At 69.6% G+C, this 27,098-nt stretch overlaps 1 protein-coding gene across 3 annotated transcripts in view; it reads left to right on the top strand.

Annotated features, from left to right (window-relative positions):
• Nucleotides 1–875: 875 nt before the first annotated feature.
• OSBPL5 (oxysterol binding protein like 5) overlaps nucleotides 876–27,098 on the top strand; it is a 37,550-nt gene continuing 11,327 nt past the window's right edge. The window contains exons 1-11 of one of the 3 annotated variants that reach the window (XM_070063518.2): nucleotides 876–1,033; nucleotides 14,759–14,915; nucleotides 16,040–16,122; nucleotides 21,257–21,337; nucleotides 21,445–21,546; nucleotides 22,901–23,104; nucleotides 23,574–23,658; nucleotides 24,946–25,099; nucleotides 25,271–25,478; nucleotides 26,295–26,479; nucleotides 26,904–26,985. In XM_070063518.2, the coding sequence (XP_069919619.2) occupies nucleotides 14,780–14,915; nucleotides 16,040–16,122; nucleotides 21,257–21,337; nucleotides 21,445–21,546; nucleotides 22,901–23,104; nucleotides 23,574–23,658; nucleotides 24,946–25,099; nucleotides 25,271–25,478; nucleotides 26,295–26,479; nucleotides 26,904–26,985 (1,320 nt within the window). In that variant the 5' untranslated portion in view covers nucleotides 876–1,033; nucleotides 14,759–14,779. Of the gene's footprint in view, nucleotides 1,034–1,630; nucleotides 1,760–5,793; nucleotides 5,815–14,758; nucleotides 14,916–16,039; nucleotides 16,123–21,256; nucleotides 21,338–21,444; nucleotides 21,547–22,900; nucleotides 23,105–23,573; nucleotides 23,659–24,945; nucleotides 25,100–25,270; nucleotides 25,479–26,294; nucleotides 26,480–26,903; nucleotides 26,986–27,098 lie in introns of those variants that run through there. The other 2 variants (XM_070063533.2, XM_070063542.2) reach the window with 2 other exon arrangements.

A 27,098-nucleotide genomic window follows, 5' to 3' on the forward strand; every position in this document is an offset into this window, starting at 1 on the left:
CCGACATGGCTCTGAGCGTCTGCTCCGGGCAGTGCTGCATCCAAAGGCCACGCAAGGTGACCCCGGGTCGGGCAAGGCCAGTCCTTGGGGGGAGCCGGGAGAGGTCCAGGCGGCCCCTCTGGTCAGCTGCCGCAGCTGGGCTTCTGCCCTCGGGAGCCTGCCGGGGCGGAGGGGCAGGGCCTTGGCTGCAGGGTTCCGCAGAGTGCCCCCTCCTGCTGTGGGGCTGGGGGCTGGGCCAGGCATGCCTTCCTCCCCTCCCCACCCCACCAGGGCCTGGCGGCAGCACCCCTCCCCACGGTGGGTCTGCAGCAGGCGCATTGCACCTGGGATGGCCGGAGGCGGCCCAGCTCCCACAGGGGAAACCTGCAGAGTCCCAGGGCACCTCATGCGGGGGCAGGGGCAGCGCGGAGAGCCTGCAGGGGTGGGGAGGGCTCCTGGGCCCCCACTGGGGCTGTGCACAGAGAACCTGGAACAGGTGTCTTCTACCGGTATATGGGGAGGGGCAGAAGGACCCCCCCCCCGGGAGGCAGGTTCTCAGCCAGCGTCCTGGGAAAGCAGGCGGCTGGGTGACTTTCGGGACAAGGACGCGGCTGGATTTTGGGATTCCTCCCGCGTTCTGTGGCTTCTGAGACTGGGGGAGATGTGCGGGGGTGGGGGGTGCTTCCGTGGCTCAGGAAAGGGGAGGGGACGCCGCTCACCTCCGCGACCCTCCCACACCCCCACTCACCCATCCCTGCCTCGGGGCCTTTTTCCACCGAGGGTCGCGACCCCCGGCCGCGGGTGTGCGCGGGTCCCTGCCAGCGCCGCGGAAGGGAACAGGGCCCCCCCTCCCCAGCGCCCGCTCCGGCGCGGCCGATTCCGCCCGGGTTTTGCGGCCGCCGCGCCCTCGTCCCCCGCGCGCCTCCGCCCTCCGCCGCTCCCTCGCTCCGCCTAGCGCGGCCGGAGCCCTTCTCTGGCATTTCCTGCGGCCCGGCCGGGCCGCACCGCCCGCCGACCCCGGCCCCGCCGGCCCGAGCCCCCAGCGCGAGGCACGGTAGGCGCGCGCCGCCCGGGCGGGGGCGCGGAGGGACCCGGGAAGCATCCGTCGGCACGGCGCTGCGCCGGGCCCGGAGCGTCTGGCGGGCCCGGCTGCGGGGTCTGGGGAGCCCGGCGCAGCAGACCCTCGGACCCGACACTGGGCGCCGCCCGGGGCCCCTGACAGTGGCCGGCGCTGGGAGCCCGGGGCCTGGGCGCGGGGCGCTGAGGACCTGAGGGTGCCTGGGCACGGCCCGGGGCGCGGTAAATGCGCGGGTGGGGCCCGCGTGCGGGAAGCGGCGCGCCCAGCCTGGCTAGCTCCCCACTTGGCGGGGCTTAAAGGGGCCGGGGCGGAGGGGAAGGGTGTCGGGGGTGCGCGGTCCGTCGGGTCCTGCAGGGGCCGTCGGGATGGGGTCTGAGGCCCGCCCTGGTTCGGATCCGCAGGGTGAGGGGCTGCTTGGACCGCGAAGAGTCCCCTGAGGATGGGGAACCTCAGGGATTGAGGCGGGGGCTCCCGGGTTAGAGGAGGGTGGGGCGGCCAGGAGGAGGGCGGAGCCTGGGGGCCCAGCCCCCTGCCCTGACAGCTGGGCCGGCAGAGGTGGGGTTCTGAGGGCGGAGGCGGGCGCTCCTCGGCGGGGCTCCTCCCCTGCCCGGCAGGGCCTGGCCGCCTGGTGTCCTGGCCTCTGCGCGGTTCACTGAGCGCAGTCCCTCATCCCTCCTGGCCGCGTCGCGGTGCCTCTGACAGGTGGGCTTCTGCCACGGGCCCTGCCGGGCTGGGAACCGAGAAACCTGTGTCTTTGGGGGCACAGGCCAGGCCGTGTCTGCCCCACTTCTTGAACTTGGCAGGGTTGGAGGAGAGCCGGGGGCTCCGGGGGTGGCGGGCCTGGCCGCGGGGACCCAGGGCCCGCCTCCCTGAGGGCCGCTCCCCTGCAGGCTCGCAGTGCCCTTGCCGCAGGTCCATTGTCTCCCTGCACGTGCGTGGGGCAGGCTGCGGGCCCTTTAATGCGGGGAGCCGGGAGGCGGTGCCGCGCGTCTGCCCGGCCTGTCTTGCTGGGCTGTTTGGAGAAGGTGACAAAGCGGACGGCTGGGCCAGGAGCCGTGGAGCCCTCCACCGGTGGTGCTGTGCAGAGGCCCCAGGTCCCCAAGGGTGCTCGCGGCCCAGTGCAGCTCCCGGCCCGCCCTGCCCCACCCCCAGGCTTCTGTTTACCACGCCGTGGATGCGTGGACGCCGGGATCCGTCTCTCCCCTGAAACCCTGGCTTCCCAGACGCTTTTGGCTCTCCAGGGAACGTGGCTTTCGGTGGGGCAGAAAAAGTCCATGAGGGGCCGGCGGTCCAGGATGCTTGTGCGTCTCCGGCCGTGGTGTTCTGGGCCCCGGTGCTCTCTGCCCGCCTTGCGGTTTGGTCTGCGCTTGTGTGCGCACACAGTGCTCTGTGTGTGTGTGCGCGTGTGTGCGCGTGCACTGCACCGGGGATAGAGGTGCACCTGCCCCACTCCCCGCCCTGGCCCAGGGCGATCTGAGCGCGTGCCCAGCTGGCGGTCCTGGCGAGGCCCTGCCTGCGAGCCTGAACCTGTGCCTGGCCAGGCAGGGGGCGTCCACTGGCCCCTGGACATGTGAGGGCTGCCCCGCGCGGCTGTTGGGGGCTTTAGCAGGGAAGCCGCTGGCGGCTTGCCGTTGGGACCGGCTGCTGGGTGGGGCGGGACGCTGCCCCCGACCTCCTGAGGCCGACCGGCCCTGCTGCCCTGGGTTCCGCGCACCACCGTGGAGACGGCGCGCTCTGGGTGCCAGATGTGCCGTGCGACTTCCTGGGCCACAGCGGCGGCCCCGGCCAGGACGGGGAAGCCCTCGCTGTGCACTGCTCCCGTGCAGCTGGGCTGGGAGCTCCTGTTCTCTTAGCGTCCGTTCTTCCGAGCCAGGGCCCCTGGGAGTGTGCGTGCGCAGGTGTGCTGTGTGTGCTGCGTCTCAGCTGCGCCCCTGGGCCCGGCCTGCGCTGGGGAGCCACGTCCCTGGGCCCGGGGCCTGCGCCGGGGAGCCGACCCTGCTAGACAGGGAAGGCCACAAGGCAGGACCACGGGCATGGGGTGCAGGGAGGAGAGCCCAGCACTTCCAGCAGGGGCTTCGCGTGGTTGCCCAGGCCACGCTGCTTACCTGCAGACGGGGGTCCACGCTGCTTACCTGCAGACGGGGCCTTGCCGGCCAGCTCAGAAAGATCTGGAACACTCGGATCTCAGGGCAGCCTCCACGGTCGCTGGTTCGCCCTGAGGCCCTGTCCCGCTCCCCGCCTGGGGCCTCACCAGCCTGCAGGCCCTGCCAGTGGGTCTCCAGCCTGCAGCCAGTGCCGTCTCTAGCAACTCAGACCACATCCCAGAGCTGGCCCCTCGGGCCCTCTATCCGGCGGCCATGGGTCTCAGAGTGAGTTCCGGGACCAGGTCCTCAGCACCCTGGCCCCCACTGCCCCTCCAGGGCCCTGGCACCGGCCGTGCCCTCCACAGTCTGCGTGTGCCAGGCTCCGTCCTGTCCAGGTCTCAGCCTGGACGTCCCTGCTCTGAGACGCCACACGGGGTCCTGTTTCATCAGCCGCGTGCGTCTGTGCCCACAATGATCATGGCTTTGTGTTTGTCCAATCGAGTGGCTTAATCCAGAGAAGGCCATCAGGCCGGAGCGGGCCCCGGGCGGGTGCTGCGAGCCCACAGAGGCCAGAGGGGACGCCTGGGCCAAGCAGTGCTGGCCGGGGGCAGCCGGGACGCGGCGAGCAGGTCACCTCCTCCCTCCGCCCCGCGCCCGGTCCTGCGTGGAGGAGTCAGGACCGCGGAGGCAGAGTGTGCGTCCTTTGTCCCAGCTGATGCAAGAGGGCTCGGGTGGACATTGGCTGAGATGAAGCTGGGCTAACAGAGGGGAGGGAAGGCCCCCCAAACTCCTCAGCTTCTAAAAACGTACACAGAAACACGAGGAGGGCGCCCTGGGGACTCTGCGCCCCTCCAGCCGCAGGCCAGGCTGCTTCTCGTCACCAGGCTGTGGCCACCGCCCCTCTGTCCCTGGCAGAGTTTGGAATCAGCGTGGGCCACACCGTGCTGGCCCGTGGAGTGGTCCAGGGAGGAAGCAGGCCAGGGCCCAGCCCGGCAGTTGGGCGCTCGGGTCCCTGTCCCCTCCCTGCTGGCCTGGGGGAAGTGGCCCCCTTCCAGGAGGGGCGGGAGAGCCTTGATGCGTGGCCTGTGGGGGTCGGGGATGGGGGAGCCGCCCTGGCCCCTGGCCTGGTCACTGCACACTGGATTTCTAGGCCCAGACATTGGGGTGCAGCCGCTCCCCTGCTGTGGCTCGAGGCTTGCAGCCGTGGTATTTCTCTGCCCGCCTGGTCGGGTGAGTAAGGCTCGGGCCGCCCCTGCACTGGCTGGGCTGTGGGACAGGGCACTGACCTCCTGGGACGACCCTGCCCCCTCCCCTGCCCCCAGCTGTGTGGGGATCCAATGGGATTCAGGCCAGGAAATGGGTGGGGGCTGTGACCCTGTTCCTGGAGGGGAGCCCCTGGGTTGCTGTCGGCCACTGCTGAGCCAGGCAGTGCGGACCAAACTCCCTCCGGGCCAGGCCATGCCTCCCTCGCGGGAGCCCAGAGATGCTTCTCACAGTTTCTGGTCCCTGCCCCTGGATCAGAGTGAGCCCTTGACAAGTCATTAGGCGGCTTCCCGGGGCATGGGGGCCACGCCAGCCTTCCTTGCCCACCCCCAGGGCCCCGGCCGAGGGTTTCCTCCGCCTGCCATCCAGGGACCCCAGTAGACCCTGCCTCTGCCGGGAGACCCTCCCTCCGCCTCCCTGCCCCCTCCTCTGCTCCTGGTGTGGCGCCTGACCCAGCTGTCCTGAGCTGTCGCCTCCGTGGGAGGTGGCACCACCCCCGCTTCCCTGTTTCAGAGCTGAGGCGGCACCGCTGGGCAGCGAGCCCTGGGCATGGAGTGGCCAGCTTTGAAGGGAACCCTCGCCCACGCCACACCCACGCCGGGCTCGGCCCCTGCGGGAGCACGTGGGTCCCCTCCCGCCCCAAGACCTAGATTCAGCCCCTGAAGAGCAGCAGCCGGCCCTGCAGGGCCCGGAAGGGGCGAGGTACTCGGCCCCGAGAGGCTGGCAGAGTCCGTGGGGCGTGGCCGTGACGCCGTGACCTGGAAATGGAAGACGGGACCAAACATGGGAACCCCAGGGGGAGGACCTGGCCCTGTCCGAGGGGCCGCTGGGGGTCAGCCTGGCTGGTCAGGCTGGGGGGGGGGTCTCCTGCAGGCTGCGAGGCACAGAGGGCCCCCTGGATGATGTCCCCAGCACGTCTCAGTGTCTGTGGCATGGCTGTGCCACCGCGAGGATGTGGCTGCCACATCCAGACCCTGCCCTTGCCCTCCCTGCCCTCAGCCCCTGCACGCCCTGCCGGCCCCTGTGCAGCTCACAGCCGCCCAGGGAGCCTGGCTGCTGCGTGGGCCTGGGCGGCTCTCCCTGGCCTGGGCTGCGAGATCCCAGTGAAGCTGCTCAGCCAGTGCCCGTCTCTGTCCTCTGGGGACTGCAGGTGCTCCCTCGGGCAGGCCGCACCATTGCTGAGCACGGGGCTCACCGGGGGGCGCCAGCTCGGCTGCCTGCACCCCTCGGCCGGCCGTCACAGCTGCCTCTCCCAGCCTGGGGAGTCCACTCCTCTGCCCGCACCTGTAGCACTGACTCGGTGTCCCTGCAGGGCCTGGCTGCTGGTGGGTGTGCGTGAACCCAGGCCTGACCCGGCCTCCCTGGGTCTCCTGGAGCCCCCGCCTCCCCCACGGAGCCCCACTGCCTCGGGTGAGTCTGGCCTCAGCCTTCTCCGTCCCTCCTGTCCTCCTTCAGGTCAGCATCTCCGTCCTGCTGGCCCTGCCCCCTCAGCTCCCGGCCCTCCCGGCTCAGCGAGCTCTGTGTTCGTGTCGGGGTCTTGGGCTCTGCACGGAGCCCCCAGCCCAGCGCCGCAGCCCCGAGCTCAGGCAGTCACCGGTGCCTTGTGGTGGCTGAGTTCCAGCTGTTGGTACTGAGTGTGACGAGGACTCGTGGCTCTCGGGCACACAGCCCTGGGTGCTGCCCCGCCCCCGCCCCCCGCCCCGTGCAGGGAGCCCTCGGAGCGCTCAGGCTGGCCCTCGCACCCTGTGCTGTGGAGTGCAGGGGCTGGGGGCGCCGTGGAGGCCCCCCCGAGGCTGGGAGCTGCCGGCTGGGACCTGCTGGAGGGGGCGTGGCTTCCAGGGAGCCTGTGCTGCCCGCGGCTCTGCCGAGAGCTCCAGAGGCGGCTCCTTCCGCCAGGCGCCCTTGCCACCGTGGCAGCTGGAGGTGGCCGTGGGCGTCCAGGCAGCGGCTCAGCGAGTGACCACAGGCAGGTGCTGGCTCCGGCGGGCGCCTGGGTGTCCCTCCAGGGCCTCGGCCCGAGCGGCGGTGCCGTGGCTGCTGGTACTAAGTGACCCCAGGCTCCTGTTCTTAACCGTCCTGCTCGAGGGTTGTGGGTCTCTAAGAAGAGCTTCTTCCTCCAGTGCGTTGTGGTCTGGGAGCCCCGACTGTCGGAAGCTGAGGAGCCTGAGCGCGCCCTGTGGGCCTGCGGCCCAGCCTGCCCTGCCGAGAGGCGGCTCCCGCCCTCCTGTGTCCTGCTTCGCCGTGTGTGTCTGGGCCCTGCCCCTCCTGGGTGTCTTGGGGGGCTTCTATGCTGTTGGAGCTCAGGACAGGTGTGGGGGGGCTCGGAGACCCCACGGGGGCTGGGCAGAGCCTGGACGCCGCAGCCGGAGTGGGGGAGGGGCGGCCGCGGGGCCTGGGGCGGGCTGAGCAGGCTTGGTCGGTCAGCCGACTCCTCCATGGTTTCCAATGCTCGCCTTTTATTCTACAATGAAAGCCGCCCGCAGCACGCCTGCTGCTCTCGGGGGACGGGGACCTGGGCAAGCCGAGGTCCGGTCCCCACGCTCAGCGGCAGGGGGCACAGGGGCCCCCCGGTCAGGACGGGGCCCAGGGGGGTCAGACCTGGTTCTCGACATCAGCTCGCGTCTGCAGGCAAGAAACGCGGGGTTGTGGCAGCGGTTAGAGAGCCGGCAGTGCACGTGGTGGAGCCCACAGCGGCCGAGATGCGTGAGCTTCGTCCACCCACGGGGGCTTTGCACCCACGGCTGCCCGGCTCGGGGCCACAGGTCGGAGGTCAGGGCTGTGCCGAGTCGGACCATGGGGTGCTGAGGGAAGCCCCCTTCAGCGCCCGTGGTCTCGGAGGCACAGGTGGGTGGCACTTTGCCTGGGCGGCCAGAGCCAGGGGTCAGGCAGCTGTGATGGCCGCAGAGTGGCCGCACAGAGGCGGGGAGAGGGTGACCCTGGCGACAGGCCGCCCCACACCCCGCGCCCTGCGTGGTGTTGTTGTGTCGCCTGGAAACCCCTCCCAGGGCCGGGCTGGCATCCGCCAAGGAGCCGCCCACTTTCTGGGTTTGAGCCAGGACGGTTTGGTCGGTGCTGGCCCAGGAGGCCTGGGAACCGCTCTCCCGGCTCCTCAGCCGCAGGGAGGTCCCGGGGCCTGGGGCTTCCCCGTCAGCCCCGCCTTCTTGCTGGGCAGGGGCCGGAAGACAGCTTGTCCCCTGGCCTCCTGGGGTGCGAGAGTCCTGGGCAGCCATGACCGACACCCACAGCTGGGTGGCTTCAGGCCTCGCCTGGTTGTGGCCACCTCCCCCCCCAGCTTCACGTCCCTTTCTCCTCTGGGTCTGTGTCCCCGGGGTGGTCTCCTCGTAGCCTGAGTCTGTGAGCAGCTTTTGTGCCGGGGCCCGGGGCCAGGACGTGGGCTTTCACCCAGCACAGGGCCCACGCGTGCAGGTGGTGGTCAGGCTGCTGCCACGCCCGGCGACACGGGCGCAGAGCCGGGCTCTGCCGGCCCCGCCGAGTGGACTAGGAGGGAGGGGGAGGGGTCGTTCCTGGGGACCCAGGAGATGGAGCCGGTGCTCACGGCCGGGCGTGGGGCCAGGCGGGGCGAGGGCTGCCTGGAGTCACAGATGGGAAAAGTGAGTCCACGCCAGGAGACCCCTCCCCAGGGAGGACTTGTGTCCTGTTCTGCCCAGAGACACCCTGCCGGACACAGGCATCCATGGGGCCGGGTATGAGCAGGCCTCTGGCCCAAAGCTCCCGCGTCCAGCCACAGCGGCCACCTGTTGGACGTGCCCACCTTGGGCCCGGCCCTTGCCCTGCCCCCTCCCCCGGCCCCCAGGAAGATGACCTGAGAGAGAGCAGCTGCCACTGCCGCAGATGTGTTGACCTGGAGACCAGAACACGGGCTTCAGGAAGAGCCGGCAACGTGCCGTCCACTCCCCGGGCCTCGGGGCCCTGGCTCCGGGCGCCCTCCCCCGCGGAAGCTGCCTCCAGGCACCGCCAGGCCCCTGGGACACGGTGGCTGACGGGGCAGAAGCCCGGGGCACCCTCGTTTGCTCTGTGAGTCTGTGTGTGCATGTGTGTGCGCCCGTGTGCTTGTGTGTCTGTGGTTGTGTGTGTGTCTGTGTGCGTCCACACGTCAGTATGTGTATGCATGTGTGTGTGTGTATGGATGTGTGTGGCCTGTGCTTCTCTGGTCTGTGTGTCCACGTGTGTATTTATGTGTATATGTGTCTGTGTGTGCATGTGTGTCTGTGTGCGTGTGTGTGGCCTGTGTGTCCACGTGTGTCAGTGTACATGTGTGTACATGTGATAAGCCCATGTGCGTGTGTGTGATTGTGTGTGTGTGCATGTGTGTCTGTGGCCTGTGTCTGTGTGTCCGCGTGTCTGTATGTGCACGTGTGTCTCTGTGCACATTCGTGTCTGTGACTGCTGGGACAGGTCCGTGAGAGGCGGTCACTTTGATGACCAGGCGAGACAGTGCAGGGGCTCAGGCATCACCCGGCCGTGGGACCGCTGTGTGCGTCACTGACTGTGGACGCTCAGCCCCAGCAGCACGGCCTCCCCGCCTCCCCGCCTCCCCGCCTCCCCACCACGGGCCCAGCCTCCCTGCCTCCCTGACACTGGGCCCGGCCTCCCCACTTCCCCGCCACTGGGCCCGGCCTCCTCACCTCCCCAACGCTGGGCCCGGCCTCCTCACCTCCCTACTGCTGGCCCGGCCTCCCTGCTTCCCCGACGCTGGGCCCGGCCTCCCTGCGCAGCCCTGAGAGCCGAACGGTGGCCGAGGCTGCCTCGGGCAGGTGCACAAGCCGTCCCTGACGTCTGTGAGGGCGGCCTCACTGGTCCTCGGAGCCCGGGGGGGGCGTGTGCAGGCTGAGGGCAGGGAGGCTGGGGAGCAGAGTGGTGATGACGGCAGGGAGGGCGTGGGGCGGCCATGAGGGCACGACCCTTCCAGGCCCCCACTCAGGGGAGCTAGGACGATGTGGGTCCCAGGGGCTGATGGCTGCGGCCGGTTGGCCCTGGGGCTGGACGCAGGGAGAGCCTCTGGGGGCCTCTGGGGGCCTCTGGAAGGGTCTGATTGACAGGAGGCAGGGCGCGAGGCCCTGGGCAGCGGTGGCGGCTTTGACAGCTGGAGGCGGGGCTGGGCTGGGGAGGGGACCAGGAGACACTGAGGAGATGGGCAGGCCCCGCTGTGTGGCTGCTGTGGTGGGGCCACGGGACGGGGGTGGAGCCAGTGGAGCACTGGGTTGGCTGGGGCCTGTGGATGAGAGGCCGGTGCTGTCCCTGCGGCCATGGCCGGCAGCAGAGTGGACAGCCAAGGGGCCTGCTGGCCGTGGAGGCTTGGGGAACCCCAGGGCTGCCCCAGCTGCACGGGGTCATCGGGGTCAATGCCACCATCATCTCGGGGGGCCTGGCTGCTGGCCGGCCCCTTGCTGCCTCCCCAGGAAGCAGGTGCCTCGCGTGGGGTCTGGCCAGGCCAGGGTGCTGGGTCCAGGGGCCGGGTGAGCCTGGTCACCGGTGCTGTGGGCCTGGATGGCGGGGCTCAGGGTGCCTCGCCCCTCACTGGCTGCTGGTCTGGCCGGTCAGCGGGTGGATGAGGCCGGTGCTGGAGGCGGCAGCGGGTCCAGGCCGCCGTGGCTCCCGGCTCCGTCTGGGGCGGGATTTCGGCTTCCTGGCAGAGGGGACTCCGCCACTGCCTGCTTCCCGGGAACCCTGGGGCTGGGGCCCGAGCAGGTCCGTGTCGGGGCAGGGGAGGGGACCTGGGCGGGGGCGGTCGAGGGGTCTGCGGCCCCCTCCCCAGCTGCCTCTGTGAGCCCCTGTGGCCCCCCATGCTGTCATCACAATCACAGCAAGAGGAGAGGGCAGGCGGCCGGGCAGAGCCAGCAGGCAGCGGCCGCCCCCAGCAGCGGCCGGCCCAGGCAGCCATGGAGTCAGACGAGGCCCGGCGGCTGCAGGCCCGAGCCAGAGACCAGGACAGCCGTGGTGTCCGAGCACGGCGGACGGCAGCGAGCACGCTGATGTCCTAGCCCACAGTCAGTGAGGTGAGGGGGCCGGGGCCGCGGCCGGGCCGGGGCAGGGCCAGGCGGAGGCCCACAGACACCGCTGGTGTGCGGCTGGGCCTGCCCCGGCCTCCTGGCCTTCTCCCTCTCTCGGGCCAGCTCAGTGATGTCCGCCCCAGGGGTCTCCATGAGGGCAGGCGGGGGCGGGGGCGGGGCGGGGGTCAGCATCCACTGAGCCACCACCCCCATCCCCGGCCCCTGAGCCTGGGGGGCCCCGCCTGCTGGGGAGGGAGCGAGGCAGACCTGAGCTTGGGTGTCTGGCGGCCTGTGGCCAGCAGTCTTCCTGTGGGAAGGCCAGGCACAGGGGCCGAGCGCCTCTCCAGGGCGTGGGTGTGGAGTCCCTGGGAGCCCAGGCACTGTGGCTGGCAGGGGCGGGGCTGAGAGCGACAGGGTCTCCTGCTGGCTGCAGAGCCCCCTCCCCCGCCTGCTTGTGCAGCCCCCAGGGGAGCTGTAGGTTGCCCCTGAGTAGTGGAGTCCTTTCAGTTGGGACAGGCAGGCGGGGTCTGTGGGACCACGTCCGGCGTGGCTCCCGTGGCTGGGGCTTCGAGGGCTGCCGGAGCAAGTGGCAGGTGGGTGCGCCTGGGCCAGCTGACCACGCGCTACAGAGCTGCATTGAGGGTCGGGGTGGTCGAGGCTGGCTGGGCCCACGGACACCTGACCCGGCTGAGCACAGCCAGGCCGGCCCCGTGCCATCCCCTGCTCGGCGCGGCCGTGTCTGGGAGGCCCCGTCCTGCCTGCCCTTCTGTCTCCCCTCTCCCATCTCCAGTGCGCAGAGAGGACTCGCTGCGCTGGGCTCGCCTGGGGAGGGTCTGGGCACGGCTGGAGCCCCTGCGTCTTGGGGCCTCCCCACCTGTCAGCCGCCCCGACCCAGGCGGAGTGAATGCAAGGGCGGGGGCTCGAGGGCCCATCGGCACAGCGGGAGGCCTGGAGGGGGCCCAGTTCCCGAGCCAGAGTGGGTGCCAGAGGGCCCTGAAGAGATGGCCTAAGAGAGCCCCGTGCGGTCAGCCCAGCCCAGGGACAGCAGCCTGGCAGGTTCCAGCCCTCGTGCTGGTGTCTCCTGGGGGAAACAGCTCTGCTGGGCCGGGCTGGTGCTGGCCTCTTGGGGGGGCACTCAGAAGGCACCAGGCTGCGTCCAGTGGCTTGGGGCAGCCTGCTGTGGCGCCCACGACCTTCTGCACAAGGCCACATTGTGCTGGCCTGAAGGTGGGCACCTGGGAATGCAGCGGGCAGGGGCGGGCAGCGCACATGGGGCCAGACGGAAGGCAGCGTGGGCGGGCACGGCTTGCGCGGGGCCCAGGGAGACTTTGCTGCCCGCCAGCCGACCTCAGTGTGGGGTTGGAGCGCTTGGTGCCTCTCCAGCTGCCCGGAGGTGGGCACCCTGAGGGGCTCGGGGCTGCCCAGGGAGGAAGCGGCCTGACCCGTCTCCGCCGTGTGCACCGGGAGCCAGCCCTCCTGACGTTGGGTATGTGGACGCGGCTCTCAGGCCCACGGAGTTGGATCTGCCTCCCCCGCAGCTGTCCCCTGGGCCCCTCCCCAACTCCCAGGTGGCCCTGTGCAGGGCAAGAGGAGGGAGAGGGGGCCTGCAGGGGCCTGTGACCCAGCAGTGGGTGGGAACCGGGGCTGGCTTAGCAGGGTTCCCAGGGCACACGTGACCCCAGTGGTGGGGTTCCTGCCTGCTACGGCCATGACGGTGAGACCTGGAAGGTGGAGGCTCGGTGCTGCCTCCAGGGACCGACAGGGGGGCCATGCAGCGGGAAGCATAGCTGGCCATGCCCTGGTCTCCCGAAGAGGGCGGGCCTGACCTTCCACGGTGTGGGCGGCCAGCTTGGATGTGGTGTCCGAGGAGGGGCTGTCCCATGGCCTGGGCCATCTCCTGTGAGCTCCCTGCGCCCCTGCCCGGGCCTGGCAGCGTCCCTCCTGCACCTGGGCCTCGGGGTCCTAAGGGCCAGGGGAGGCCACAGTCCATGTCTGAAGGGCAGAACCATGGCCGAGGACCGGCCGCGTACAGACCAGCAATCGAGGGGCAGGGGAGGTTGCGTGGCTGGCACAGGCAGGAGCCAGGGTCCGAGGGTCCCAGGTGGGCCCAGGAAGTCGGCCATCCCTGTAGCTGAGACCGCAGAAGCCGAGAGATGGGGCCGGCGCTGCCCTCCGGGGAATTTGCGTAGAGCCAGTGCGGGCGGCCCCGCCCTCGGGGGTGTGGAATCTGAGCAGGGGCAGGTCCGTGGAGCCGGCGCGGCATGGCGCATCCCGGCGGGAATGGGCTTGGCCTTCTCCAGGACCACAGCGGGGGCCAGCGTGGCCACAGCAGAGCAGGCGAGAGCGGGAGGTGGGGGCACCTGGGGGCATGGGAAGGGGGCGGAGGCTGGGCTGTGGGCTGAGGGCCCAGAGGTGTGGCCTGGATTGACCTCTGACGTGACCAGGCAGCCCCTCCTTCCCCCCTCAAGGCACCTTTAACCCCCGGGCGTGGAGGACTGAGGTCAGTGTCTGCAGGGCCCAGCCACTGGCCTGGGCTGTCAGCTGCCGGGCAGATGCCCCTGAACTGTGCTGGGGCTGGTGGCACAGCACCTGATGTGTCTGATCGCGGACAGGAGGGAAGGGGGAATTGGGCTGCGCGGCCGACTGACCCCAGAGATTCATGGATTGAGTCAAGGAGCAGGGGAGGGAAGAGGGGATGGGGGGATGATGGATGGACGCTGGGTGGATGGACGGATGGACGGATGGGTGGGTGGGTGCATGATGGGTGGATGGACGGATGGATGGGTGGGTGGACGGATGGACGGATGGACGGATGGGTGGGTGGGTGCATGATGGGTGGATGGACGGATGGATGGGTGGGTGGAGGTGGACGGATGGACGGATGGACGGATGGGTGGGTGCATGATGGGTGGATGGACGGATGGATGCTGGGTGGATGGTGGATGATGGGCGGGTACTGGGTGGATGGATGGGTGGGTGGATGGGTGGTGGATGTTGTGTGGGTGGTGAGCTCACCGGCTGGCGAGTCCCTCTGGTGGTGACCGGTGCTGGAAGAAACTGTGGTGAGAGAGAAAAGGCGACTCATGATCCCCTCCCCACGCCGCCTCAGGTGGACGGGCGGAGGCCAGACGGGGGCAGAGGCCAGACGGGGCGGAGGCCAGACGGGGCAGAGGCCAGACAGGGGCGGAGGCCGAGCTGTGGGCCAGTCTCCGGCCGGGCAGACAGCAGCCCCTGTCCCTTCCCCAGTCTGCCAGACTCAGGTCCTGAAGAAGGGGGCTCCAGGAGAAGGAGGCCCCCGCCCACGCTCCCCTGGCCCCTGTGCCAAGGAGAGGGAGCCCCCCGCCCACGCTCCCCTGGCCCCCGTGCCCAGTGCAGCCTGGGTGCTCCAGACTCCGGGCCTCCTAGGTGTTGACTCCCTGGCCGAGATGCACCTGCGTAGGTGGGACGTGTTGTCCCTGACTCCCAAAAAGCAGGAGCAGGTGCCCCAGGCCCCCGTCCTCTTTCCCCGTAGGCTGTGAGAGGCAGAAACTCTGGAGCTGGGTGGCAGAACCTGCCCGACTTGGCTCACGTGCAGGCAGTGACCGTCGCTGGGTCAGAAGCCCCTGCCCCGGAAGACAGGGCTCCCTGGGTGCAGACCAGCCGGCCGGGTCACCAGTGGGGCAGGTTCACCACCAGCAGAGGGCGTGCTGGAGCTCGGGAATGGGGGGTGCGGGCCACTGCCTGACAGCCTCTCCTTCTCACCCCTGGGCTCCAGGGCTGGGGCAGACCAGGGACACTTTGGGCCTTGCCACCCACCTGGGAAGCACCCTCCAGTCCCTGAGTCCAGCAGGGAAGTCTGTGTGAGGCCCCCACCCCGGGAGACAGCAGGCGGCCGCCCCGAGAGTGGAGCAAGGGGGGGCCCGGCCAGCAGGTCTTTAAGGAGGTCGCCCCTCGGGCTGGACAGACGGGGAGAACAGAGGCCTCGCTCTGTCCACACGGAGCCATGATCTCCGTAGAACCGGCTGAGGCTTGGTGGGTTCAGCACCATCAACTTGGAAGTGCCCGGGGCGGGGATGGGATCAGGGCTGTGAGAGGGCAGGAGGGAGAGCCGGCTGCTGCTGCCCACTGCCGGCCTCGGTCCAGCGAGGCGCTGCCGTGGGCGTGGCCGGCAGCCTCAGCGACTGGTCGCCGCCCCCTCCTGGCCGCTGCTTGTGTCCGCCCCGGGCGCTGTCCTGGGGGCGCTGTGGGAGGCAAGAAGGACGCTGCGTGGGCGGGGCGGGGCCGTGCACCTGAGCAGGTGAGTGGGGCTGGGGCGGCCCCGGGTCCCCGCCGTGCGCTGACCGCCTGCCCCCCGGCCCCTGCAGAAGCCCGCCGGCGGCCACGCCATGAAGGAGGAGACCTTGCTCAGGTGTCGCTTCGCGCTGTGCCCGCCGGCCTCTGCCCCGCAGAAGGCAGACCTGCGGAAGCTCAGCCGGAACCTGCTCCTGGGCGCCGACAGCGAGCTCTGCCCTCTGGGCCCAGGTGCGTGCTGGCGTGCGGGGGGCTGGCGTGGCGCCAGGGGTCCCCTCCTGGGCTGCCCGGCACCGGCTTTGCGCAGGGTTGATGAACAGAGGGCTTGCTGGGTGGCAAGGCACTGGGTGGGGTGGCTTCCAGGAGGGACCTGCGGGGCCAGGTGCAGCCCGTGCGCAGAGCAGAGGGAGGAGCGGCTCTGGGGCAGCCTCCGTCCCGGGGACCCCGAGTCCCGGCCAGCGACTGGACCGCTGTGAGCCCATTGTGTGAAATGCGGGCACTCCACACGCTCCCCGGGGGTCCTGGGCTCCGAGGGGGCCGCCGGCCCAGACCTGGCCCCCCGAGGCCTCGGCACACAGCGGCGAGCACGTGACGCCCACACGTCCCCTCTGTGGCATCCCCGACGGCTCCGTGCCCACAAGGCTCAGCCGCGTCCCCTCCGCTCTGTGTGTGACAATGCCCCCCACACCCAGAGCCCAGAGCCCCTCCGGGAAATTCTGCCTTGGCCATGCCCTCCCCGCGGCCTGGGGACAGCTAGCAGGACCCGGACTCCTGGGAAGGGAACTCTGTGGCCTTTTTTCCCTGCGGCCCTTGAACCTGTGACCCTCAGCAGAGAGGGGTGGGGAGGGGCGGGGCAGGTCCCCATGGGCTGTCAGTCTCAGAGGGGCAGGATGTGTCCCCAGTGGCTGTCCACCTCAGAGGGAGGGGACACGTCCCCATTGTCCGTCATTCCTGGAGGCAAGGCACGGTCCCACCGGTTGTCCACATCTGGAGATTCGTCCCCAGGATAGCTAGGACCTGGCTGGGGGAGGCAGAGGGCCCCCCGGGCAAGGCAGGGAGGGCCACGGGCAGGCTGGATGGGACCAGCGGTGGCCTCTACCTGCCTGGCCAGTGCCCCTGAGTTCCTGGCTCTCAGGCTGGTGGCGTCCGGCTGCAGGAATGTGTGGTCCCTGCCCGCTCTGAGCCTGGACGCCACCCTTGTCCTCCAGGGATGGGAGGGCCAGGCTGTGCTCTCTGGGGGCTCCGTGGGCTCCCCCACCCCCGTGGTCTTTGGACCGGGGCCCCTGAGGCATCCCCAAGGCAGTGTCCAGGTGCCAGGTCCTGGCCCCGGCCTCACCCCGACCGCTGTCTTGCAGGGAAGACCACGGAGCCCAACGGTCCATCGCTGCCAAGGGACGAGGGGCCCCCGACCCCAGGCTCTGCCACCAGGGTGCCACCGGTAAGAGCCCTCTGTGGAAGGACTGGGGTGGGGAGGAGCCACTGGAGGCTCCTGGAGCCCACCCTTCCTGGCCGTCCCTGGGGGCCACTGAGCCAGGGAGGGAGGAGCCGGGGCACCTGGGTGGTCTCGGGGGGTTGGGCAGAAGGTTCCCCAGGAAGGAGGTGAGCCCCAGGGGTGTAGGGAGACCCAGCCAGGTGCCCTGCCTCCGTCCAGGCCTGCGTCCCCCTGCCAGGTGCACCATCTTCACCAGGTGGTGCCAAGTTCTGGGGCTGGGCAGCCCACACCCCACACTCCCCACGGTGCCCCACGCAGACCCTGGGTCCAGGGAGTAGGCGGGGCCTCTGGGCATCTCTGCCCGCGGTTGGTGGCGCCAGGTCCTGGCTGACAGGGCAGGTGAGCGCGGGGTCAGAGCCGAGGCCGCCCCTGCCCAGCCACCATCCCCGCTGTGGCCATGAGCCAAGGCCTGGGTTCTCTGCATCCCACGTGGAACTGGGGTCACGGGGTCCCTCCCAGCGCCTGCCGCCCCTCCTCCACCCCAATTATTTACCAGTTTGGATTTTAAAGAACTTGGAATTGTGGTGCCATAGACGCAATGTGACCACACCTCCTCGGCCGTATGAGTGCGCAGTCGGCAGCCGTCACCACCCCCCGAGACTCAGGCCCCAGTTCTGTTTCCTGTCTCTGTGCCAACTCCTGGGGCGGCGCTGTCCCTCTGTGTCCAGCGTATGTCCCCCAGGGGCACGGTGTTGGGCAGGGGTCAGCTCCCTCCCCTGGAAGCGTGCAGGGCGGGCGGTGGGCACGGGGTTGCTGTGTGGCTGCCCGGGCTCTAAAGGGCGCCGTTCACTATGGCTTCCCTTCTCACACCCTCCCGCGGCATTTTTAATTAATTAATTTGAGCGAGTTACAGAGAGAAAGGGAGAGGTCTTCCATGTGCTGGTTTACTCCCCAAATGGCCGCAACATCCAGGCCAAAGCCAGGAGCCAGGAGCTTCCTCCAGGTCTCCCACGTGGGTGCAGGGACTCAAGGACTTGGGCCATCTTCCATGTTTCCCAGGGCATAGCAGAGAGCTGGATTGGAACCGGGACTGGAAACCGGCACCCATGTGGGATGCCGGCACTGCAGGCGGCAGCCTTACCCGCTACGCCACAGCGCCGGCCCCTGAGCCGTTGTATTCAGTATGCGCAAGGCTGCGCATGCGATGACAAAACCACACACAGCGCCCATGCCTGGGGCCCCGTCTACTGCTGCTCTCCGTGCACAGGGCACCCTCATTGTGGGGAGCAACTGGGAGCAACTCGGACTAGACTAAGTTACTGGAATTAAGACTTATTCTATGCATCTGCTCTCCCACAATATGGCGCTGAGAAGGGAGAAACAGCTTCTACACAGCTGCCTCCAGTTCAACCAATAAACAGCAGGACCTGCTCCTGATTGGAGGAGAGCAGCGTACTCGGCGTGTGGGCAGCCGAGTTGGGATTGGCGGAGGAGGACTATAAAGGAGGAGAGAGACAACATGCACCAGGAACATCTAAGGGGAACACCTGTGCAGCCCCCGAGAGAGCCGGCCGGCGGTGTGCGGCTCCCCTGCGGAAGTGGGGAAAGTGGCAGGGGGAACTGCCCTTCCACGGAGGTGGAAGGGACAGTAGGCAACCCGGGAAGAACCAGCAGCAAACCCGGGGAGGGCCGAGCAGACGAAAGAACAGCGCAGGGTTTTGTGTCGTTCCTCCATGAAGAGGGGGAGCGACACCTCATCTCGCCTCTGACCCGTGCCCGAGGCCGAGCCTGGCCAGCCCGGCCACTCCCCAGCTCTGTGAGCCCGGGAGCTCTTTCTCTGCTGCGCCTCGGTTTCCCAGTCCGTGGAATGGGGATGATAACGGGACCCGGCCACAGGTTGTCACAATGTTCACCCCCTTCTGAGCCGCGTGGTGGCCTCTCCCGCTGCCCGGCTCCATCCCCTGGCCCAGGGCCGGGAGTCACCTCCCTGCAGGGGCCCACACCGTGGCTGTCCTCTCTCTGCCGAGCCTGACCCCGAGGTCAGCCTTGATCACAAGTGTGCGTGCATGGGAGCAACAGCGGGTGCAGGGTGTGGCGCTGTCAGTGGCTCCAGCGTCCACTGGGCGCCTGCGGGGAGTTCCCCAGGATGGGGGGTCTGGGGGGAGTTCCCCAGGATGGGGGATCTGGGGGGAGTTCCCCAGGATGGGGGGCCTGGGGCGAGTTCCCCAGGATGGGGGGCCTGGGGCGAGTTCCCCAGGATGGGGGGCCTGGGGCGAGTTCCCCAGGATGGGGGGTCTGGGGCGAGTTCCCCAGGATGGGGGATCTGGGGCGAGTTCCCCAGGATGGGGGGTCTGGGGCGAGTTCCCCAGGATGGGGGGTCTGGGGGGAGTTCCCCAGGATGGGGGATCTGGGGGGAGTTCCCCAGGATGGGGGGCCTGGGGCGAGTTCCCCAGGATGGGGGGTCTGGGGCGAGTTCCCCAGGATGGGGGGCCTGGGGGGAGTTCCCCAGGATGGGGGGTCTGGGGCGAGTTCCCCAGGATGGGGGGTCTGGGGGGGAGTTCCCCAGGATGGGGGGTCTGGGGCGAGTTCCCCAGGATGGGGGGTCTGGGGGGAGTTCCCCAGGATGGGGGGTCTGTCTGGGGCGAGTTCCCCAGGATGGGGGGTCTGGGGGGAGTTCCCCAGGATGGGGGGTCTGGGGCGAGTTCCCCAGGATGGGGGGTCTGTCTGGGGCGAGTTCCCCAGGATGGGGGGCCTGGGGCGAGTTCCCCAGGATGGGGGGTCTGGGGGGAGTTCCCCAGGATGGGGGGTCTGGGGGGAGTTCCCCAGGATGGGGGGTCTGGGGGGAGTTCCCCAGGATGGGGGGCCTGGGGGGAGTTCCCCAGGATGGGGGGCCTGGGGCGAGTTCCCCAGGATGGGGGGTCTGGGGCGAGTTCCCCAGGATGGGGGGCCTGGGGGGAGTTCCCCAGGATGGGGGGTCTGGGGCGAGTTCCCCAGGATGGGGGGTCTGGGGCGAGTTCCCCAGGATGGGGGGTCTGGGGCGAGTTCCCCAGGATGGGGGGCCTGGGGGGAGTTCCCCAGGATGGGGGGCCTGGGGCGAGTTCCCCAGGATGGGGGGCCTGGGGGGAGTTCCCCAGGATGGGGGGTCTGTCTGGGGCGAGTTCCCCAGGATGGGGGGTCTGGGGGGAGTTCCCCAGGATGGGGGGTCTGGGGCGAGTTCCCCAGGATGGGGGGTCTGGGGCGAGTTCCCCAGGATGGGGGGTCTGTCTGGGGCGAGTTCCCCAGGATGGGGGGCCTGGGGCGAGTTCCCCAGGATGGGGGGTCTGGGGGGAGTTCCCCAGGATGGGGGGCCTGGGGCGAGTTCCCCAGGATGGGGGGTCTGGGGCGAGTTCCCCAGGATGGGGGGTCTGGGGGGAGTTCCCCAGGATGGGGGGTCTGGGGGGAGTTCCCCAGGATGGGGGGTCTGGGGGGAGTTCCCCAGGATGGGGGGCCTGGGGCGAGTTCCCCAGGATGGGGGGTCTGGGGCGAGTTCCCCAGGATGGGGGGTCTGGGGCGAGTTCCCCAGGATGGGGGGCCTGGGGGGAGTTCCCCAGGATGGGGGGTCTGGGGGGAGTTCCCCAGGATGGGGGGTCTGGGGCGAGTTCCCCAGGATGGGGGGTCTGGGGGGAGTTCCCCAGGATGGGGGGTCTGTCTGGGGCGAGTTCCCCAGGATGGGGGGTCTGGGGCGAGTTCCCCAGGATGGGGGATCTGGGGGGAGTTCCCCAGGATGGGGGGTCTGGGGCGAGTTCCCCAGGATGGGGGATCTGGGGGGAGTTCCCCAGGATGGGGGGTCTGGGGCGAGTTCCCCAGGATGGGGGGTCTGGGGGGAGTTCCCCAGGATGGGGGGTCTGGGGCGAGTTCCCCAGGATGGGGGGTCTGGGGCGAGTTCCCCAGGATGGGGGGTCTGGGGCGAGTTCCCCAGGATGGGGGGGTCTGTCTGGGGCGAGTTCCCCAGGATGGGGGGTCTGGGGCGAGTTCCCCAGGATGTGCTGCAGACACAGCAGGCCCCGGCACGCCCGGCAGGTGCTCCCCGGTACCACCAGCCGTGCTGAGGGCACTGGGCCCAGGCCTTCCAGCCTGGACGGGGCCTCCCTCGCCCCCGAGGCCACGTGGGAGCCGGCGGGAGCCCTGGGCGCTCAGCCGACAGAGGTCAGAGGCAGCCCAGCTCTTCTGCAGCAGACCAGGCAGAGTGGCTCAGGTTTTGCTGCTGCAGGAACCCAGCGCTGTAGGTACTCAGCACTGGGAGTACTCAGTACTGGAAGTAGTCAGCACTGTAGATACTCAGTGCTGTGAGCACTCAGCACTGTGGGTACTCGGTACTGCAGGTACTCACAGTGTGGGTACTCAGTGCCGTGGGTGCTCAGCTCTGGGAGTACTCAACACCGGAAGTACTCAGCACTGTAGGTACTCAGTGCTGTGAGCACTCAGCACTGTGGGTACTCGGTATTGCAGGTACTCTGCACTGTGTGTGCTCAGCTCTGGGAGTACTCAACACCGGAAGTACTTAGCACTGCAGGTACTCAGCACTGTAGGTACTCAGTGCTGTGAACACTCAGCATTGTGGGTACAGAAAAGCAGCCGCAGGCGGTGTGTGCGGGGCGGCCTGGCCCTGTGCCGAGCACCGGAGCTGAGTGTGAGACCTTCAGCCATCACCCGACGTCCTTTGGGCTCTCACTCGGCTCCGGCCCCACAGAGCTGCCCTGAGCCTGCAGCCTGACAGCTGACTGCCCCGGCCTGGGTGTCGCCATCTGTAGATGGACTCGGGGCTCCCTGCACCCCCAAAGCGCGTGCCGGCCTCGCCCAGAGGTGGCCTCCGGGGAGGGACAGTGGAGCGCAGGTCTCGAGAAACAGCCTGGGGTCTGCGAACCCCACCTCTGCCACCCTGCCCGCCCCACCCCTGTGTGTCCAGGGGAGGGGCTTCCTGCTGCCCCCTCACTGCCCCCTTGGCACCCCAGATGTGCGGGGGCCGGGGAGCCGCGTGCCGGGCGGGGACGAGGGCGTCTTTCTCTGACTGCCGTGGCCTCGAGCCGGCCCTGCTGCCAGCCTGTGGCCCAGCCGCCCCCCTGGGCCTCAGTCCCCCCACGCCCACCTCTCTCTCGCGCAGGCAGAGTACAGGCTGTGCAATGGGTCCCCCAAGGAGTGTGTGTCCCCGACAGCCAGGGTCACCAAGAAGGAGACCTTGAAGGTGAGCCCGGGCCCTGGGAGGCCCCCGTCCCCACCCCCAGGGCTGCAGGGTGGCTGGGGCTGGGGGCAGCCGGGGCTCCCTGTGACTGCCCGCCCGGCCCCGGCCAGGCGCAGAAGGAGAGCTACCGGCAGGAGAAGAAGCGAGCCACGAGACAGCTGCTGAGCGCGCTGACCGACCCCAGCGTGGTCATCATGGCCGACAGCCTGAAGGTAGGCGGGCGTGAGGCCCTGCGACCACGGCCGGCTGGCCTCAGACCCACAGACGTCCATTCCCTCGCCGTCACGGAGCCCAGAGCCCGGGGGGCTCCCAGGAGGGTCCCTCCTGCCTCTACCGCTTCTGGGGGTGCAGGGTCCCCAGGCTGTGGCCGCATCGGCCCAGGCTGTGTCGGTGCCCCCGTGGCCTTGTGTGTGTGTGTGTCTGTGTCTTTGTGTGTGTGTCTCTGTGTGTGTGTGTCTGTGTGTCTCTGTCTGTGTCTCTGTGTGTGTCTGTGTGTGTCTCTGTGTGTCTGCGTGTGTATCTGTGTGTGTCTGTGTGTCTGTGTGTGTCTCTGTGTGTCTGTGTGTGTGTCTCTGTGTGTCTGTGTGTGTCTGTGTGTCTGTGTCTGTGTGTCTCTGTGTGTGTGTCTGTGTGCGTCTGTGTGTGTCTGTGTCTCTGTGTGTGTGTGTCTGTGTGTGTCTGTGTCTCTGTGTGTGTGTCTATGTGTGTGTCTGTGTCTCTGTGTGTCTGTGTCTCTGTGTGTGTGTGTGTGTGTGTCTCTGTCTGTGTCTCTGTGTGTGTCTGTGTGTGTCTCTTTGTGTCTGTGTGTGTATCTGTGTGTGTCTGTGTGTGTCTCTGTGCCTGTGTGTGTGTCTCTGTGTGTCTCTGTGTGTCTGTATGTGTCTGTCTCTGTGTGTCTGTCTCTGTGTGTGTGTCTGTGTGCGTCTGTGTGTGTCTGTGTCTCTGTGTGTCTGTGTCTGTGTGTGTCTGTGTGTGTCTGTGTCTCTGTGTGTCTGTGTATGTGTGTCTGTGTCTCTGTGTGTCTGTGTGTGTGTGTGTGTGTCTGTGTGTGTGTGGCTCTAGGCTTAGGTCCCGCCCTGCTCCTGCCTCACCTGGTGACATCCTCAAAGCCTCAGTTTCCAAATGCGGGGCAGGCACCCGGATTGCTCAGGGTCCCCGCGGGGTGCGGGGGTGGGGGTGGCCCAGCTGCCCCGGACGAGGTCGGGCCAGGAGTGTGTGTGCAGCCCTGTCCCAGCCCCCCATGTGGTGGCTGCTGGGACCCCCAGGAGCCCCAGGCCTGGGTTGCTCCCCCTGACCAGTGACGCAGGGAGTGTCTGGACAGAAGTGACAGTCGCTAACGCGGGAATCCGCAGAGCTGACAGCTCCAGCCCTCAGGTGCTGGCTCCACCCCTCTGAGGGCCTCGACCTTGAACCTGATCTCCAGGGCCCAGCAAACCTGTCCCCGACCACCCCATGTCCCCCGATGCCCTGGCCTTGGCTGGGCGCGTAGCGGGCAGGGGACGCCCCTCCCCAGGGGGCGAGGGAGGAGGACGGCCGTGCCCCGGGGTGACCGCGGCCGCCCCCCAGATCCGCGGGACCCTGAAGAGCTGGACGAAGCTGTGGTGCGTGCTGAAGCCGGGCGCGCTGCTCCTCTACAAGAAGCCGCAGGTGGGCCAGTGGGTGGGCACCGTGCTGCTGCACTGCTGCCAGCTCATGGAGCGGCCCTCCAAGAAGGACGGCTTCTGCTTCAAACTCTTCCACCCGCTCGACCAGTCCGTGTGGGCCGTGAAGGTACGGCCGCCGGGCGGGGAGGAGCCCTGGGGGCGCCCGGAGCCGCGCGGGGAGGGACCCGTGCCCCCCCCAGAGGGCGCTGCAGGGCACGGGGCTGGGGTCCCCGCGTCCGTGCCCCCAGCCCAGACCGCACCCCTCGTCCCCCGGGGTGGGGGCAGGTCGGTAGATGGCAGCCGGCACCCCGTGGAAGCTGGGCTTCCGAGAATCGGCCGAGCTTCAGAGCAGACGCGGGCATGGGGCGCGAGCGCTGTGGCACCCCCATGCGGCTTGTTGAAGATGGCCCCAGTCCCGTGCCCCTCCGCCTGCCGCGTCCCCTCGGGGGACGCTGAGCGGTCCTGGCCGCCTCAGATGGGAAGGGGGAAGTGGGGGGGTGATGCTGTGCCTCCGCCTCCCTCGCTCCCTCCCAGACCCCGGGGCGTCAGGGCCAGGGTCTGCCTGTGCAGCTGGCGCCCGACCTCTGCCCCCACAGGGCCCCAAGGGCGAGAGCGTGGGCTCCATCACCCAGCCCCTCCCCAGCAGTTACCTGATCTTCAGAGCCGCCTCGGAGTCGGACGGTGAGCACCCCCCACCGCGGGGCTCCCGGGGGGCCCTGCCCCAGCCAGGTGCAGGTGGCCCCAGTTCAGGCTGTCCCTCCTCCGCCGCCAGGGAGCAGGACCCAGCCTGAGGCCGGGGCCAGGCCGGCTGCCGCTGAGCCTCGGTGATCAGCAGCACCGGTTGCTGCAGTGTCAGGGGATCCAGAGGCCACTGCCGGGCGTGGCCATGCGCCAGGGACCCCCAGAGCAGAGGCACCAGCAATCGGGGCCTGCATCACCCCCCCCCCCCAGCAGCTCCGTAGGTAATTCTCCCTCTAGTGGCCGCTCCTGGTAACTGCAGCTGCCCCACCTCCCTCCGAGACCCCCCTGCTGGCGCCTCCCAGAGCAGCCAGGGGGGCAAAGGGCTCCCGTCCTGGCCACAGTCCGTGGTGGGCAGGGCCCTCCCTAAGGCACCCCACTGGGGCCCAGCCCCTCTGGGCTTTGAGTCTCAGGTGGTGCCGCATCGCCGCCTGGTGGTCGAATGTCACATCCTCGCTTCCCTCTCCAGCTGCCCTGAGCCCCTCCAGTATCAGTCATGCCCCCCACTCCCGGAGCCAACAGGGCAGCCCTGCCCTCCTGAGCCTGCAAACGGGGAGGGGACATGGGCCGTGAGTGGGTCACACAAGGCAGACTGGGCTGATGCCTGAACCCAGTGCCTGCTGGCCTGGGGCAACAGGGAGGAAGGGTGGCTGGCAGGACCCCAATGTCCCCAGGGTCCCCCACTGTGTCCCAGAGTCCAGGAGTCCAGAGCAGGAGCTGCAGGCAGCCAGCTCTGTCCGCTGCCCCCGCCCCCTGCGTCCCCGCAGCCCCCAGCTCCTCCCCCACCCTCTAGGCTGGCAGGAGCCCTCTCCCCTCCACCTGCAGGCCCCTGAGGGTGGGAGGCAGGCTCTGAGCGGTGATCTCGGTGGGGGTCATTAGCTGTCCTCGTGGTCACCCCAGCATCCCATGAGGCCGGCTCAGGCCTGTGTACCATGGCCTGGGTCTCCCAGGATTCCTGCTGCCCCCACCACACAGAAGGCCAAGAGCTGGGGGGATTTCTAGAAGGAGGGGCTCTCCCTGGCTGGGGAGCGGGGGACAGGGCCAGCATCGGGGTTGGCTCGGGCTGGGGTGACGGGTTCCGGAGGGGGCTTCCTGGTTGAGAAGGAAGGCGAGGGCTCCTTGGACAGGGGAGGTTGGGGTGAAGGGGAGCACTCGCAGCCCGGGGTGGGGGTGCTGCCGCTCTCCTGAGGGGAAGGGGAGGGGCAGAGCTCACCCTGGCCCCTCCCCCAGGCCGCTGCTGGCTGGACGCCCTGGAGCTGGCGCTGCGCTGCTGTAGCCTCCTGCGCCTGGGTGCCTGCAGACAGGGCCGTGACGGGGAGCCCGGGTCCTCGCCCGACGCCTCGCCCGCCTCGGCCGCTGGCCACCCCGACCGGCACCTGTTCCCGTGAGTGCAGGGCAGGAGCGGGCGGGGCTCAGCCCCAGTGGGGGGGGGGGGCTCTGGGCCTGGAGTTTCTGTTTCTCCATCTGCAAAATGGCCTGGTTGCGTGACCCGCCCACGGTCGGGGGGGTGTTGGACCCCGGGGGGCTGGCACCCACGGGCTCTCCCCCCTCCCAGACTGAACGGGGCCGCCTTGGAGACCCGCCTGGAGAGTGACGCCTTGTCAGACAAGTGGGAGAGAGAGGACGGTGAGGAGTCGGACGCCGACGCCCAGGACCACAGCCGCAGGACCAACGGGAGCGGGAGCGACCAGTCAGAGCCCCCGGGGGGCCCAGTGCTCCGAGGGACCACCTACCTGGAGCAGGCCCATGAGGAGCTTGGCGAGGTGGGTGCCCAGCTGGCGTGGGGGTGGGAGGGCTGGGGTGCAGTGATGGGCGGTGTGGGGTGGGGTGGAGGCCTTGACCCTGTCTGGGGGTAGGCGCTGAGCTGAGCAGCGCGCAGACGCGGCACACACCGGCTGGGACAGACCTGGGCCCTGGGCAGTCCCGTCCCACGCCCTAGGCTGCTGCAGGCACCAGGACTCAGCCGGGCCGGAGGCCGCGGAGCCACCGCGACTCCCAGCAGAGCCGTGGACTCGCCCGGTCCCGGGGGCAGCCAGGGCTGGGCCGGCCCCTGCCAGCAGCACCCAGCGGGCCTCCCTCCTGGCCGTCCCTGGCCAGCACTGTGACCCTTTTTGAGATCATTCTGCCCACTTGCTTGTTGGTGTTGGAGGGAGACCCCAGGCCCGGGCAGGAGCGGGGGCTGCGGGGAAGCCCTGTCCAGTCCCAGATGCAAGCCCTGAGGGTTTCTTCTCCAAGAGAACTCAGGCCTCCTGGAGGGGACGGTGGCCGTGGCCGCCCACGCGTGTTCTCCCCTGCAGCCGTGGCCGCCCACACGTGTTCTCCCTGGCCGTGGCCGCCCACGCGTGTTCTCCCTGGCCGTGGCCGCCCACACGTGTTCTCCCCTGCAGCCGCGTCGCACTGCGTCCCTGTCCCCCAGCATCGCGGTGAAAAACGTAGAAGCGATGAGAAATTCTAAAGCCGTCCCCTAACGGGAGCCGGGCGGCCGTGCGGGTCATGGGGCCCTGGACGGGGGCGAGAGGCCAGGCTGGCGGGGGCGGGGCGCGGGCGCGGGCGCGGGCGTGACGCGTGGCCCCGCGCAGCTGGGCGCGGCGTCGCAGGTGGAGGCGGTGTCGCAGGAGATCAGGGGCCTGCTGTGGCTGCTGCTGCGGCAGCTGCGGCCCGGCATGGACCTGGCCCACGTGGCGCTGCCCACCTTCGTGCTCGAGCCGCGCTCCTTCCTCAGCAAGCTCTCGGACCACTACTACCACGCCGACCTGCTGTCCAGGTGCGCGGCCAGGCTGCGGGCTGGGGAGGGCTGAGTGCCTGCGCGGGGCGGCTGCAGGGCTGGAAGGGGGCCAGGCGGGGCGGGGGGCCTGGTGAGGGTGGCTGCAGGGCTGGAAGGGGGCCAGGCGGGGCGGGGGCCTGGTGAGGGTGGCTGCAGGGCTGGAAGGGGGCCAGGCGGGGCGGGGGGCCGGGTGAGGGTGGGAGGGTCGCTGGAAGGGGGCGAGGCGGGGCGGGGGGGCCGGGTGAGGGTGGGAGGGTCCAGGGGTCTTCCTGGAGGCGGGGGTGCCCTGGCACTCGGTGGCCAGGGGGAGTCCGCCCGCTTCCGGGCTGCCTGGGCAGGACGGGGCTGGGGGCCGGAGCCCGGGGGCGGGCAGAGGAGCGGCGGGGGTGTGGCCGGGCCGAGCCTGAGCTGATGGCGCCCGCAGGGCCGCGCGGGAGGACGACGCCTACGGCCGCATGCGGCTGGTGCTGCGGTGGTACCTGTCCGGCTTCTACAAAAAGCCCAAGGTGAACAGCGGCCTCCGGGTCTCACTCAGCCCTCGTCCCCTGCACCTGCCCCAGGTCCCCGGTGCCCGCACCCCATGGCCTTGAAGGGTGCCAGCCCCCAGGAGTGAGGCTCC

Source organism: Oryctolagus cuniculus, chromosome 1 (genome assembly GCF_051225735.1).
Source record: "Oryctolagus cuniculus isolate XC-2025 breed Fujian yellow rabbit chromosome 1, ASM5122573v1, whole genome shotgun sequence".
Taxonomy (NCBI): domain Eukaryota; kingdom Metazoa; phylum Chordata; class Mammalia; order Lagomorpha; family Leporidae; genus Oryctolagus; species Oryctolagus cuniculus.